General features: G+C 43.3%; 1 protein-coding gene across 1 annotated transcript in view; it reads right to left on the minus strand.

Moving 5' to 3' along the window:
• Positions 1 to 495: 495 nt before the first annotated feature.
• CORO7 (coronin 7) overlaps positions 496 to 12803 on the minus strand; it is a 1792839-nt gene continuing 1780531 nt past the window's right edge. Inside the window, exons 24-27 of the mRNA XM_069646849.1 lie at positions 12442 to 12577; positions 10274 to 10365; positions 8337 to 8423; positions 496 to 6866 (exon numbers count right to left, since the gene is read on the minus strand). Of these exons, the coding sequence (XP_069502950.1) occupies positions 6861 to 6866; positions 8337 to 8423; positions 10274 to 10365; positions 12442 to 12577 (321 nt within the window). The 3' untranslated portion in view covers positions 496 to 6860. The remainder of the gene's footprint in view (positions 6867 to 8336; positions 8424 to 10273; positions 10366 to 12441; positions 12578 to 12803) is intronic.

Consider the following 12803-nt stretch of genomic DNA (forward strand, 5'->3'; position numbering starts at 1 on the left):
ATGGCACCCCCTGGCGGATGAAAAACCTCTGATGGCAGCTATGTGGGAGGAATGATTTCTCTCACAGATAGGTAGAAGTTGGATCAGGGGTAGTTCTTATACCAGGTACAGGAATGCCAGGGCCCAGTTATCTTGCATAAAAAGCAGACACCCCACTAGCAGCGCCAGAGCTTCCCTGTTACTAACAATGCAGCACATGATTAATCATATTCCGAAGGATTTGATGTCTTTGGTTACTCGGGACACAATCAACTCAGTGGGATGACCTCTGGTGGGACTGAAGTACTCACACTCTCTACACACACACTTAAACATCCACTCTCTGCTAGGAATACCAGAAGGGCTGCCAAATCTTTCAGTGAAGTGGCTATTGGTAACTGGCAGAGAAACGGTGACCGCAACCTTCAACGGATCAGTGTGCTAGATATAAATTAGTGTCACCGTGAGGCAAAAGACATACCCTTCAGCTCTGATAAAAAGTGACAGGCGAGAGGATGGAATCTTACAAACGTTTATTTCACAAGGTACATACTTCAGTTAGAACATCGTAGGAGGAAACGGACAATTTTCAAATATAAGGAATGGTCAGAAAGCATCAATCTCAGGTTTGTGTGAAACTGTTACTGCATTGATCTGATTATAGGGCACTGGCGGCCTATTAATCAGTTCTCATCTTGATGCATCTGTATTTTCCATAATTATGTTCAAAACCCATCTACCTAAAGACTGCTGGCAGAAGGGGAGGTAGCATTCTTATAGAAGCCTGTACATTGGGAAGTTTATGGATCGTGTTTTTGTGGAACCTATGAATCTTTCCCCACAGTATTCACATCCACATGCATTAGGATACAGGTCCAGCACTAAGCATAGTGCATGAGACCTTACAGATCAGACACCCATCTGTGCGGGCCCCACACATTTTTTTACAAAAGGAAAATGGGCAGCCGCATAGCGCAGATGCTTCCAAAGGCAGATTTTGCATTAGTAAAAGGCATCAGAATAAGAACTGGAAAGGACTACTAGTCCCTGAGATAGCTCGGAGAGCAGAAATACCCTGTATGTTTTTCAAGGCAACGTCCCATGCTATAAAAAATGATGCAATTATCCATCCTGCATTAAATTCAATTCCTTTTAATCACGGAGCCTACAGCTGGAATGAGTGGTTTCAGGAGGGTCTCCTCTTAACTCTCTTTGCTCGCTATACCTCTAGCGCAATGTTCCCATCTTGGTTGGGCCATGTCCAAGAACCAAATTCGGTTCTTATACAAAGCAATGGACTTTTTCTTGCAATGTAATGTACAGCTTTCCTGTGATATATTAAAATTATGCATACTGCATGAAAATGTATTCCTGTCAATCACCGAGCCCATACATGCAATCAGTTGTTTTGGGATATATAGTTATGCTTATATCAACTTTTAGCACGGGATCCCATAACACCTGGCTGAATACAACAACCCAAATTTAGTTTTCATGCCAGCAATCACTAAATGTACTGGCACAGTTAAACATACAGTACTCCCCACTCAACAAAAAACTCCTAAAGATAATGTTATAATACTAGTAATCTCCAACAAAGCAATTGTTGTTTCCTGCAATATAATGTACAGTTAGTCATGTAATGGCCAGCCTACGGTCTACTACATTCAAAGACAACCTAAGCAGTTCAAGGCCATAACAATGGCAGTCAGATGCCTTAAAAATGCCATATAAACACACTTGATATTTAAAGATATCCAGGTGGAAGGACCATGGCACAGACACAGCATACACTTCTTCAGTACTCCAGCACTGTACCCCATCGGAGGTAAACAGATCTGCAGTGTTAGACTACCCCTGCAGCACTGTGCTGCATCACTGATGGGTGGCTCTGCAGGGGTTGTCACTGCTATAGACTATCTGTAGCCTACAGTATTTTATGGTAATAATGTGTCTGCAGTTCAATTCATTCTTCATCTGGGGTGTATGATCCTGCAGCGTTATAGGCCAAATGCAGTAAATAGGTCAAATCGGTCATACTTCATCTACAGCACTATCCACATGCAGTCTCTGATGCAACAGTTCCTCTAAACTATCCAAGCAGGAAGTGTGCTATTTTTATGACCATTGTCAAATCACACAATGGTTTGGTTTGCCCAACGGTGGCTATGTTTTTCCGATGATAGTCACCATGGTTTAATTTTGAGGTAGTGGCTGTAATTCAAGTGAACATTGGGCAAATGGAATAATCTTGTATTATCAGGCGCAAACCCTAGCAGTCCTTGGTAAAAAGTGTCCATTAATGGAAGGAACTTGGATACTCTTAACACCCAGAGGGAGAAACATGCTGCTGGATGACCACTGGTAAGAGGGATTCAATTCCCTTTCAGAATGTCACTTTGTCTCAGACATCCCAGTGCAACAAGGAGTCATGGATCCAAGTGTGGTGTATCATGAACACAGCTGAAGCAAAAGGGGTGTCTGCTCCATTTGTGGGGTCCTTTGTTTTCTCAGCTACTCACCTGCCCTCACCTAACATCAAGTGGCAGTGGGCTCTTCTTGTAAAGGCTGGGTTGAGCCGAGTTTTGTATTACACCTCACATGTACTCTAGCGTTGCAGAGGGCTAGTTTGCAATTGTTAAGCGGTATCGCCTTGTTCACGCCGGGATTTCGATTTTGTTCCCTCACGGGTGAAGCAGAGGCTCTCAAGCACAAATGATAACTGGGAGTGGCTTGCAAAAGTCCTGCTATTGTGCTGGCAGTTTCCATATGTTGGGTAGCAGATATGTGTGAGCCACTGCTCTCTGTTTTAGTATGAGTTTCAGATTGATACAAATATGTGTTTAATGAATATTGCTCGTCACTTTCATTGGTTGCACTTAACACTTTATGACAAATAACTTTTGTATTGTGATAAAGACTATATTTTTTTTTATACTTGTTTTAACGAAAACTGTATGTAAATAAAAATTGTTTAAGAATAATAGCTCTTCTGATAGGGTCATTTCAATATATTGATAGCAAAACTAAGAGGTTATACAGGTTTATAACCCCTGTGAGTCTTAAAATACATTGTTCTCACTTAATTAGTGCAGAGTAGGTCGGGTGTCTCTCTTTATATAGTCTGTTTCGTTCCAGCTTGACCCTTCCCATACTTTCTTTCCTGGTGTCTCACCTCGGTATTATGCAGTTTCCATAAGCCAGAAAGGGGAGGGAGATGGTCGTATTAGTAACAAGGCTTTCTGGGCTGCCTTATTAAAAGAAGCAACGAGGTGCAAAGATCAAGTATTTATTGGACTATCGAGCATCTGAATAGTACCTTCAGATATCCAATTGACAGATGCCAACATTTCTGTATCATCAGATGTGCTGCTCCTGATAGTTCGCTCTGGTCAGCATTGCCGTTTTCAACGTTGTGAATACAAGCAAGCAAATAAACACAAATGGAGAATGAGCAGCTTGTAACTATGCAATACGTTATCATTGTCTGTGCCCCTCTTTTTCATCACATTATTTGTAGCATGAGGGTGCATCCATCATCTAAAACAGGCAAGCTTGCCTGCCGTTAAGGCTGTGTGCTTCGCCGGGCTGGGGTTATGCTGGATCCCATTACTCAGTCATTCTAGTTGGTTTTTCTGAGAACCAGGAACCATACTCAAGCTGTCCTTTGTTGATTGACAATGCATCTGCTCTGTGGACAGAGGCCAATTTGGGCACAAAACTCTCCTGCATGGGGTCGCGCTTCTATTAATCTTTTACTCGCTGGCATCTTGAGCTTGTTGCATGGGCATCTTCCACGTAGGCATGAGCAGGTGATATCTGTGTTCCCAGACTTTAGTGCATTGAGCCACGAGGAGTAACGTGGCTCTGAGTTTGTCAACTCTATGGTCCTGTTCACTCTAGAACCTGGTTTGGTGCTTCCGTGAAGGGTCTGTCATCAGGTTGCCAATAAGTCTTCATGTCTTAACATCACGGGCGCTTTGCGACCCTTGTGGATGGGATACAACAACAATATGGGTGTGCCACATCTGTAGTAGGTTTCCCCCATTCTCCTACTGATCAGCATCATTATACCTAGTGTGACGTGCTGTGTGCATTTTCTTTTTATTTCCTGTGAGGGGGTCACTCTGACGAAGATAATCCTTAAGTGATCAGTGCAGCGTGTTCTAGAATTCATGTCATTGCAAACCGTTTTAATCTCCCTCCATTTTCATGAAATTGAAATAACTCCCACTGCTGACATTTCATTGGGCATACTTTACAATGGCTAACGCCTGCCAGTAAGAGAAGTTTCCCTTAAAGTACAAACATAACAGAGATGAAAAAATGGATAGTGAGTAAGGGGCAGCAGCCAACTACGGACCGATGAGGATACGTGCACAGAAAATGGATACTTCGAAACTGAACATCAAAAGATCCTGCAAATTGATGGACATCAAAAGGCTGATCAGGGGCATTACAAACATATAGAAGCAGGTCAATGCATGTCTGTACTCTGCATAGTATAGCAATTGTGCTATAGACTTCACTAAGTAATGGCTCTATCCAAGAAGTTCATACAACATTCGTGTCTTCATTGTGCTAGTGAACGGTAATGTTAAAAACATGCACCATTGATGCTTGTGGGGTCTTATACTTTGTGAGTCACTAAACTTTAAGCGCATGGGCATCAATCATTATGGAGTTTATGCACCTGGAGGTGACGCGATGTGGCATTGGGTTCTACTTACATCTTTGCTTCTCCATAGCATCTGAAGAAGGGAGCGATGTGGTCTCAAAAGCTAATGCACTATTCAATATTTGCAGTGATTTTGTCCTCCAAATTCAATGGATCATTAGCTACAGTACTGGCTACATGATTATGGCACATGCCCTCTATGTATTGTGCCTGCTGTTAAAAAAGAATAGAGTTTGTCTTGCATATGTGACCTGGACCTATGTTTACACTGTACAGAGAAAGTGGCACCTGGGACATGATGACTGAGTTCACAGAGGATGATGATGACGGCAAAGGGGCGTAAATGGAGCCTGCTCCGAGTCATGAAGGGAAACTCTTCCATGTATCTCAACAGATCAGTACACACGAGTGCGAAATCTGAAGAGGGATGTTATTCTGTGCATGTCAAGGTGTCCCCATTAGTGAGGCAGGTATTATTGGGGAGCCCCTAATTCTGCCACATGTACACGGGGCCATAGCCTCTCTCTTAGCCTATCCTTAGTTAGGAAAGAGACAAATCAGAATAGTGCCATTTCAGACACTGCTGCTTTGGTTTTGACCAGTACAGCAATGGTCATGCCTGGTCTATTTTTATTTCTACCCCTTTATCACAGGTAGACATGAAAATAAAGTTATTCAGAGTCCTCAGAATCCGCTGCATATCAGGGTAAGTGGCCGGGGGCCTGCCACATCAGTGTGCTCCCGTTCGTCCACCCACACATCACCAGGAAACTATACAAATCGAAGTTTCAGGGGTGCGCCACGTAGATCTGAAAGTAGGGCCTGGCTGTGAATATCTTCCACATCTCTCTGGCTCCTTCAATAATTGGCATGTCCAATTTGTGAACATGCACAATTTGCCACCAGAACGCACATCTGATCTGTGCAACGTGTGCCTCAAAGATTTGGGCGCTCAATTACTATAATTTTTAAAAAAAAGAAAAATCCTCATATTTTTTAATGAGAAGTTAGAGTCAAGGCAATTGATTCATGGTGTAACTGGAGATTTGTAATTATACAAAATAGCACCGCTTTCCTTTGTTGACTACGCAAGGATGTTTACTATTACAGTTTTATTTTAAAAAATGGGTTTATCAAGCATTTGTTGCCCCTGATCTTCAGCACTGCACCATAATTGCAGCATGCAGGTCTAGCATGCCCCGCCAGAGATGCAATGTCCAGTTCTGCAGTGCTTTAAACAGAGCTATCGAGCCATATCACAGTTACTATGGTACCATGCTAAGCTGCACTATGCCGCTGCAGAGTGGAAAAAACACAGCTTCAGTCGCTAGACTGTCAGCAAAAATTACCACCTTGCAGTGATAGATATGTAAGGCAGTGTATGCTCTAAGCCTGCCCGGTTGTTCTCAAGCTGCAGTGCTGCTAAATAGTATCTACAGGCTTACATTGGAATATCCTAGGTGCAATGCTCATTACTTAAGCGTTAGAGCCCCAGAATTGACCAGCCAATCACCCCCAGTTATGTTCTCCTTGAATAGATGTCTTCTAAATATTAACTTCTGTCTGAAGATGGACCCCTTTGTCGACCTAAAACGTTGAACATAATGTAAACGCTGTACATTGTTGCTCCAGTAATGGAATCTACAAAGATTGGTACACCCTTAAGCCTCCTTATGTCTCGCTTCGATTTTGTTCACTTGATCTTCACAGGTTTCCTCTTATTGTATCCAGACCCAATTTTGTTGCTTCTTCTCGGAGGCTGTCAACACTTTGTGTTCTTTTCACACCTGGCTCATTCTGGCAATGTAGTGCCAAGAGGCAACTGGGCTTGCAGTGTGCATTATCTATCAATAAACATGAACGTGTTCAAAGCATTAAACATCATGTAAGACCTTGCGTGCACGCATGCCACGGGCATGCGTTTTTCAGTTGAAGCAGCATCATAAATGTCCTCTCTGGGACAGGAATTCACAAACCAATGTACTCCAGAGTTGTGAAAGTAAGTAGTTTTCCTGGAATATATCTTCACACCCAAATGGTGTCCAATCGAATGCAAGGCAGCATTACATTAATGGCAGAGGGAATCCCCAGCCTGAGGATTGAAATTTGAGGCATGTCCAAGGCGAGGAGAGGAGATTCTGGTCCGGTAGGAGGAGGGGAGAGGAGATTCTGGTCCTGTATGTGTGGAACTGCCTCTTTGTTGCTAGTCCTAGGGAAAAAAGTACACATTGTGAATGGACGGCAACAAATAAATAAGGCAAGTGCACGGTTTGTACGTTTTGTTGATACAAGCTGACATTTTAGGGGAGGTGGAGTGAAAGTAACCCATACCATTCTCAGGGAGCATCAATCTCATGAGTATTGCCTTCTTCCCAACCTTTTAAGTACCCCAATGCAGTAAACCTGTTAAATGGCTTCCTCAATGACATCCACACACTCAATGTCCTCTAACCGATTAGTGTACACCCCATCAGAAATGTCCATCCCTATGTCCCCTACTCACTAAGCATCTGACACCTTGTGTTTCAAATAAATGCTCACCTTCATCCCTCTGCCTCAATGACATCCACCCACACACACCCTCTAACCCTGAAAGTCCTTCAAATGAGCATTCTACAGTCATCAAGTGTCCTCCTTACCACGAGCATCTGCATCTCCAGTGCAGAGCCTACTTGCTAACAGTTGTTAGCTTTAGTGTTCTTCACACCTTTAGTGCCCTCCCCTCCTTCATCTCCTCCTGCCACTCCACCACCTTTGCATGCTCCACTACCTCATTATCCAACCATTCATTTTATTGTACTTCAGATGTCAAGCCCCTTTGTCCTCCAACTCCACAGTGTGCTCCTCAAGTTCCCCACCATACATCCTAAAGCCCCTCAGCATGGTCAAGTTGTCATCATCCAAAACCTCTTCAGCCTCCTCTCTCCTTTCAGTATTCTCCCAACATCTCCTTCGCCACTCCCCAATCAGTGATCTCAGTCCTTCCTGCTCTATGCCGTCCAGTCTTCTTGCATCCTCCAGCAATTTATGGTCCTAAGCACCATTAGGAATATTCAGCCCTTCGAGGTTCACAACTTCTTCAAAATCATCCACACCTTATCAAACTCCACACTATCAAATACCTTCATCATTCTCGAAGGCCCTCACATTCTCCATTAGCATTTTCGCACCTCCCAAGCCTCCTCTAACCCCTCAGTATCATGGTTTCACCACCAAATTAGAGATCCCTGTTACAGTCTACCACTTCCATGATGCCCTCCACTTCCTCCCCCTACAGTTTTCCAACCGCTAGCATCCTCAACCCCACAGCGGAACTATGTGAAAATATCAAATCCATTACTGTGCAGCCGAATATGCAGATTCTTTTTCTTTTACCCCATTTCTCTGCATATATATGCGGGGGAGACCCCCTGCAACCACCCATACCTCCTGCATTTGTTATTCACGCAACCCATTCCCCTCAACATATATATGCTGTGAAATGGTGTTGTTAAAAATCTGTATTTTCGGCTTTGCATTGATGGTCTGTGATATTTTGCAGTAATACCCCCCACACCATCCACAACCTCTTCATCATCTCCCAACATCCTCCATCCATTCAGCCGCTGCCACCTTCATCATTTTTGTTGCCTTCAGCCATAACTGCCCTCAATTTTGCATTGCGCAGCAGTTCTCGTACCCATTCATCTTCATCAACTCCTTCAAAGGCTTCTTGGGGAAGAGGGTCTTCACGATTTCCGAGCTTGGCTACCATGGCACTAAGCAGCTGCAAGAGAAAGAAGTGACTTTAGTCCAGACATTTAATTTATTGGTTTTGCAATTACAACCATACATTCTACAGACAGGATCCAGTGGGCTATTCCATGGGTGATGACAGCTTAATTGGTGACCCTGGGAAAGGCACTGATCCATTTGGATCCGATCATCTATCTTTACTTTCAGTCCTAATTGTGGTGTTATGAGGACGGGGAGAACCTGCCTCTGACAACAGTGAAGTCGAAATCCAGAGCCTTATTCCAAAATTAAATGCAACGCTTGGTTTAAGCAGGAAAATACCCATGATGGGGTCTTCCTAAGGGCCATTTATATGCACGAGTTTTCCATTTCGTGCAGCAACTGAAGTACGTTGCCTTGCCAATGCCAGTAAGAAATGGCCCCGAACAGTGGATCTATTTTGAGAAACAAGCTAAAGGATTATTTATTCTATATTCCATAAGAAAACAAGAAGAGTATTCCCTGAAGACACAAGACGTGATTTGTAGTAGCTCTTGCTGGTGCTGTCAATGCTTTATAAGAGATTATAGACAAATTGTCTTAAAGGGTAAGTTCGCTCAAAAACTGTATTGTGCCAATCATTGGGGCATGTATTTTTAAGTGTACTCTAATCGATCTTCAAAAGATTTCCTATGCGTCTTACCTTAGCTTTCCTAACTTTTACACATGTGTAAACAACGGGCTGGGCGTGGCCATCTTGTGCTATCCCTTGAGGCATCGCCCTAAGTTCAAGTGCGCTTGCAGCAAGAATACAGATCACCCGCCCCCCTGAACTGACATCACTAGACGTGTACGGCCCTTTTCACAACGCCAATGCATGTCTCGTGTCAACGTTCTCTGTGCGCAAGCTATTGACGTGTCTCCATGGAAATGCCAGGACGCCTCTTTCCTCAACAAGTATAAACAGACGCTTTCTGAACAGACAACATTGGAGTTGCTTTTTCATTCATTTCACTGTAGTTTGTTTAGATCACCCGTGACTCGTTTCTGCTCTGTTCAGCCATCTTCCTAGTACGAAGCCCCTGCGAACAGGTACTTACACTAGCAGAACTAATTTCAGTTGTTACTTGCGTTATATTTTAATATTTGTCGTATAATGGCAACAATACAGCCCTACCAGTACGAGCCTGAGTATTCAGAGGAGGAACTAATGGAAAGAGAAAGATGCAGAAACTATGGGGAATCGGACGACAGTAGGGAAGATGAATCACTGGAGCATGAGCCTAGTCGCATGGAAGACGTTTCTACCTGGTGCACCTGCAATCGTTGCAAGGTCATGCCAACCGAGGTGGAGAACTGCTGCTGCCAAGAAAACTCTTGATGCTTGGCCTACATAGCCGAAGAAGGCACACCACCACTATGCAGACTATTGAAGTTTTCTTAAAAAATTATGTTTTCCTATCCTATTTGGGACAAGAAAGAAAAGCTACGTGCTGTGAGAGGATGCGTGTTTTATCTTCCTGTTTCTGTGTTAAGTGATGTTATGGCTGGGTGATGACTGGGCACGTTTGGCTATGCTGGCCACGAACGTCATGAAAATAGGTGGAGCATATCGTTTGGACTAGTGATGTCAGCTTCAGGGGCGGGCGATCTGTATTCTTGCCGCCAGCGCACTTGAACTTACGGCGATGCAGCAACGGATACGATTAGCACAAGATGGCCGCGCCTAACCCATTGTTTTCACATGTGTAAAAGTGAGGAAAACTAAGCTAAGATGCATAGGAAAAATGTTTAAGATAGATTACAGTATGCTTAAAAATACATGCCTGTACGATCGGCACAATACCATTTTTGACTGGATTTGCCCTTTAAGAAAGCAAATACAAGGACTGGATCACTCACCTCTTCTTTCTTTTGTTCATCTGTTTTTTCTTCCAGGTAGTAGGATGAGGGAAGGTATTTCCTGACAGGAGCCTCTTTAGGAGCTTCACTGACTAAGAAAAGTGAAGACAAGATGTTAGTTAATATGTATGGAGTGAATTTGGAAAATACACTTTTTCAAATGCAAGCTAGCTGTCCTTAGACCAGTCATTGGCCGGAGCTACCTCTAAAGGGAGTGAAACATGATTTGGGGATACCGTGTTGCAAAGTGGAAAACTAACAGTGGAGATTGGAGAGGGTACTGGTGGTGAAGTTGAGAATTTTACTGAGTGTGAAGAAGGAGCACAGACTGAGGAATCTCACAGACACAAAGGCATTCCCTCTCTCAAACCCTGCAATATCACAATCATGTATTTGTTTGCATCTTCTTTGGCGACTTTCAATTAGACTCTCAGCCTTCACAAGGAATTGAAACGGCCACAGGGAACAACATCAGAGAGAAACTACTCCCCTCCAAGGATGAAAGCTACATTTCTGCGTTGATTCTCCTACCCTCCAAGGATGAAAGGATGAAAGCTACTTGTGTGCGTTGATTCTCCTAGAGCTCCTAGTGGCCTTCAATATGGTGGAAAGCAGTATCCTCCTTGGATATAAAACGTCACATGGAGGGTTTGCGCTGGTTCCACTCTTTTCTCACACATCATATCCACCAGTTAAGGCTCAGAATCTTTCTCTTAGAACTCCAATGTTTTGTGTGGAATGCCACATGGCGCACCCCTTTTCTTTACCGTATGATAAGCCCATGTAGCTCAAATTGCAAAAGTCTGAGACACCAAAAACATTGCAATCATATGCAGGCTGGCAACACTCAGCTTCTTATCAAAATCTGAAATGCCTGAAAAGGTAGTCATCAAATCCTGGACTGTCTCAATGTCTAACAATAAATGATACAAAATCAACTCTGGCTGTGACTGCAATATTACAATGCTGTTCAACTGACCTCCATCGGTGAGCCCACCACTGACACCCTCACACAATGTTTAGAATATAAGAATCATCTTGGTTGCAAAGCTAACATTTCTGCCACAGGTAAACTATGTCATCAAGCAATCCTTCTTGTGGTCCCCATGTAGATACCAATGCACAAGCTACTTAGTCATGTAAATAGTCCAACAGGTAAACATAGTTTTTAATCACAAATTGTGCCTTCACACCACAGACTCTTTTTATTGATGGTCTACCTTGGTTGGATATGAAGCATGCTGAGAAATGTCTAATGCATACAGTATTATGCTCTGCAAGAAACACTGTTATGCCAAGGAATTCTCCAAGCACTATAGATATTTACCTTTGGGAAAAGAACTTGCACAGTTGTGCTCTATGGAAAGGCGAGGATTCAGTGTATGCAGCCAACCTCAGACCACAGAAAAACGACATGACCTTTAGGATGTTCCTTTCAATATGGAAGGGACTGTACAGATCATCTAGAAAACAATAATCAAATAATTCTATAGCCGTACCTAGTCCTACTGTTCTTGTGCTGTGGTCACAGGTTCACAGTGGTTGGGGCTCAGAGGGATAGAATTAATCGGATTAGTCTAAACGGTTATATGTTTGTTACTTTTTGTTTTCAGAATGGCCTGTAACCATGTCCATCCTAGAGACTTGCGAATTATTTTTGAAGTATCACAAAGGACATCTACCCATCCTGCATAGCATATGGGTTTTCTTTGCTCTAATGTTCCAATATGCCAGACTCCTTTCTTCCTCTCTCTCCTTCAGCTGCAAACTGCCACTCCAATTTCCCAAAAGTGCTGTGCAGTAGCTAGAAGGCAGTGCAGCGCTACACTAAATCGACAATTGAAAATACAATAATCTTTTCCAATCCCCGAGATCTTAATTTAATCAATCCTCCCCCTTTACTTCCATAATCTCTGCCCTCAACTCAATATGTCCATCCCTTATTGCACCCCACCCTGAACATCTGCGTCACCTTTTCTCCAATCCACATCATCTTTTGAATCTCTTCAACTCTAAGACAACTCTGCCACCTCAGAATGCTTCTATCCCCTCCAGCTGGACAGTACCAACCAAAGGGCCACATTCTTCCTGCCAATTCACCTGCCAGACCAGCCTCTCAGAAAATACTGTAGGTTACCTGCCCACCACATTCTACAACCAGCTCTCACCAGGTGCCATGTCCTTTGGCCGAAGGCTCATTTTCTGATGTCTCCCATTAGAGCCAGAGAGCCAAGCCGAGGCTGTAAGTGCAGATTTCCACCAAACCTCTGTGTCAGGAAACACATCATCCTGGAAAAACTCTTTCTGTGGAAAAAGAAGCAGGCTCAAAATAATTATTATTAAGCCCAAAAACAGTAAATCGGTTTTTTTAAAATAAGCTATCAATAAGGGATCCTTATCTGACAAAAGGAACCTCCCCCAACCTCTGCCCTCTCTTCCCCCAGCCACTAGGGATTGGTAATGTTGGAGTATCTACAACAATATGGTGCCAAGTCTCTAAAGAGGAAACATTTGTCAAGGCACCTTTTTT

This window comes from Ambystoma mexicanum, chromosome 2q, assembly GCF_040938575.1.
Source record: "Ambystoma mexicanum isolate Mex_15411 chromosome 2q, UKY_AmexF1_1, whole genome shotgun sequence".
In the NCBI taxonomy this organism is placed as follows: domain Eukaryota; kingdom Metazoa; phylum Chordata; class Amphibia; order Caudata; family Ambystomatidae; genus Ambystoma; species Ambystoma mexicanum.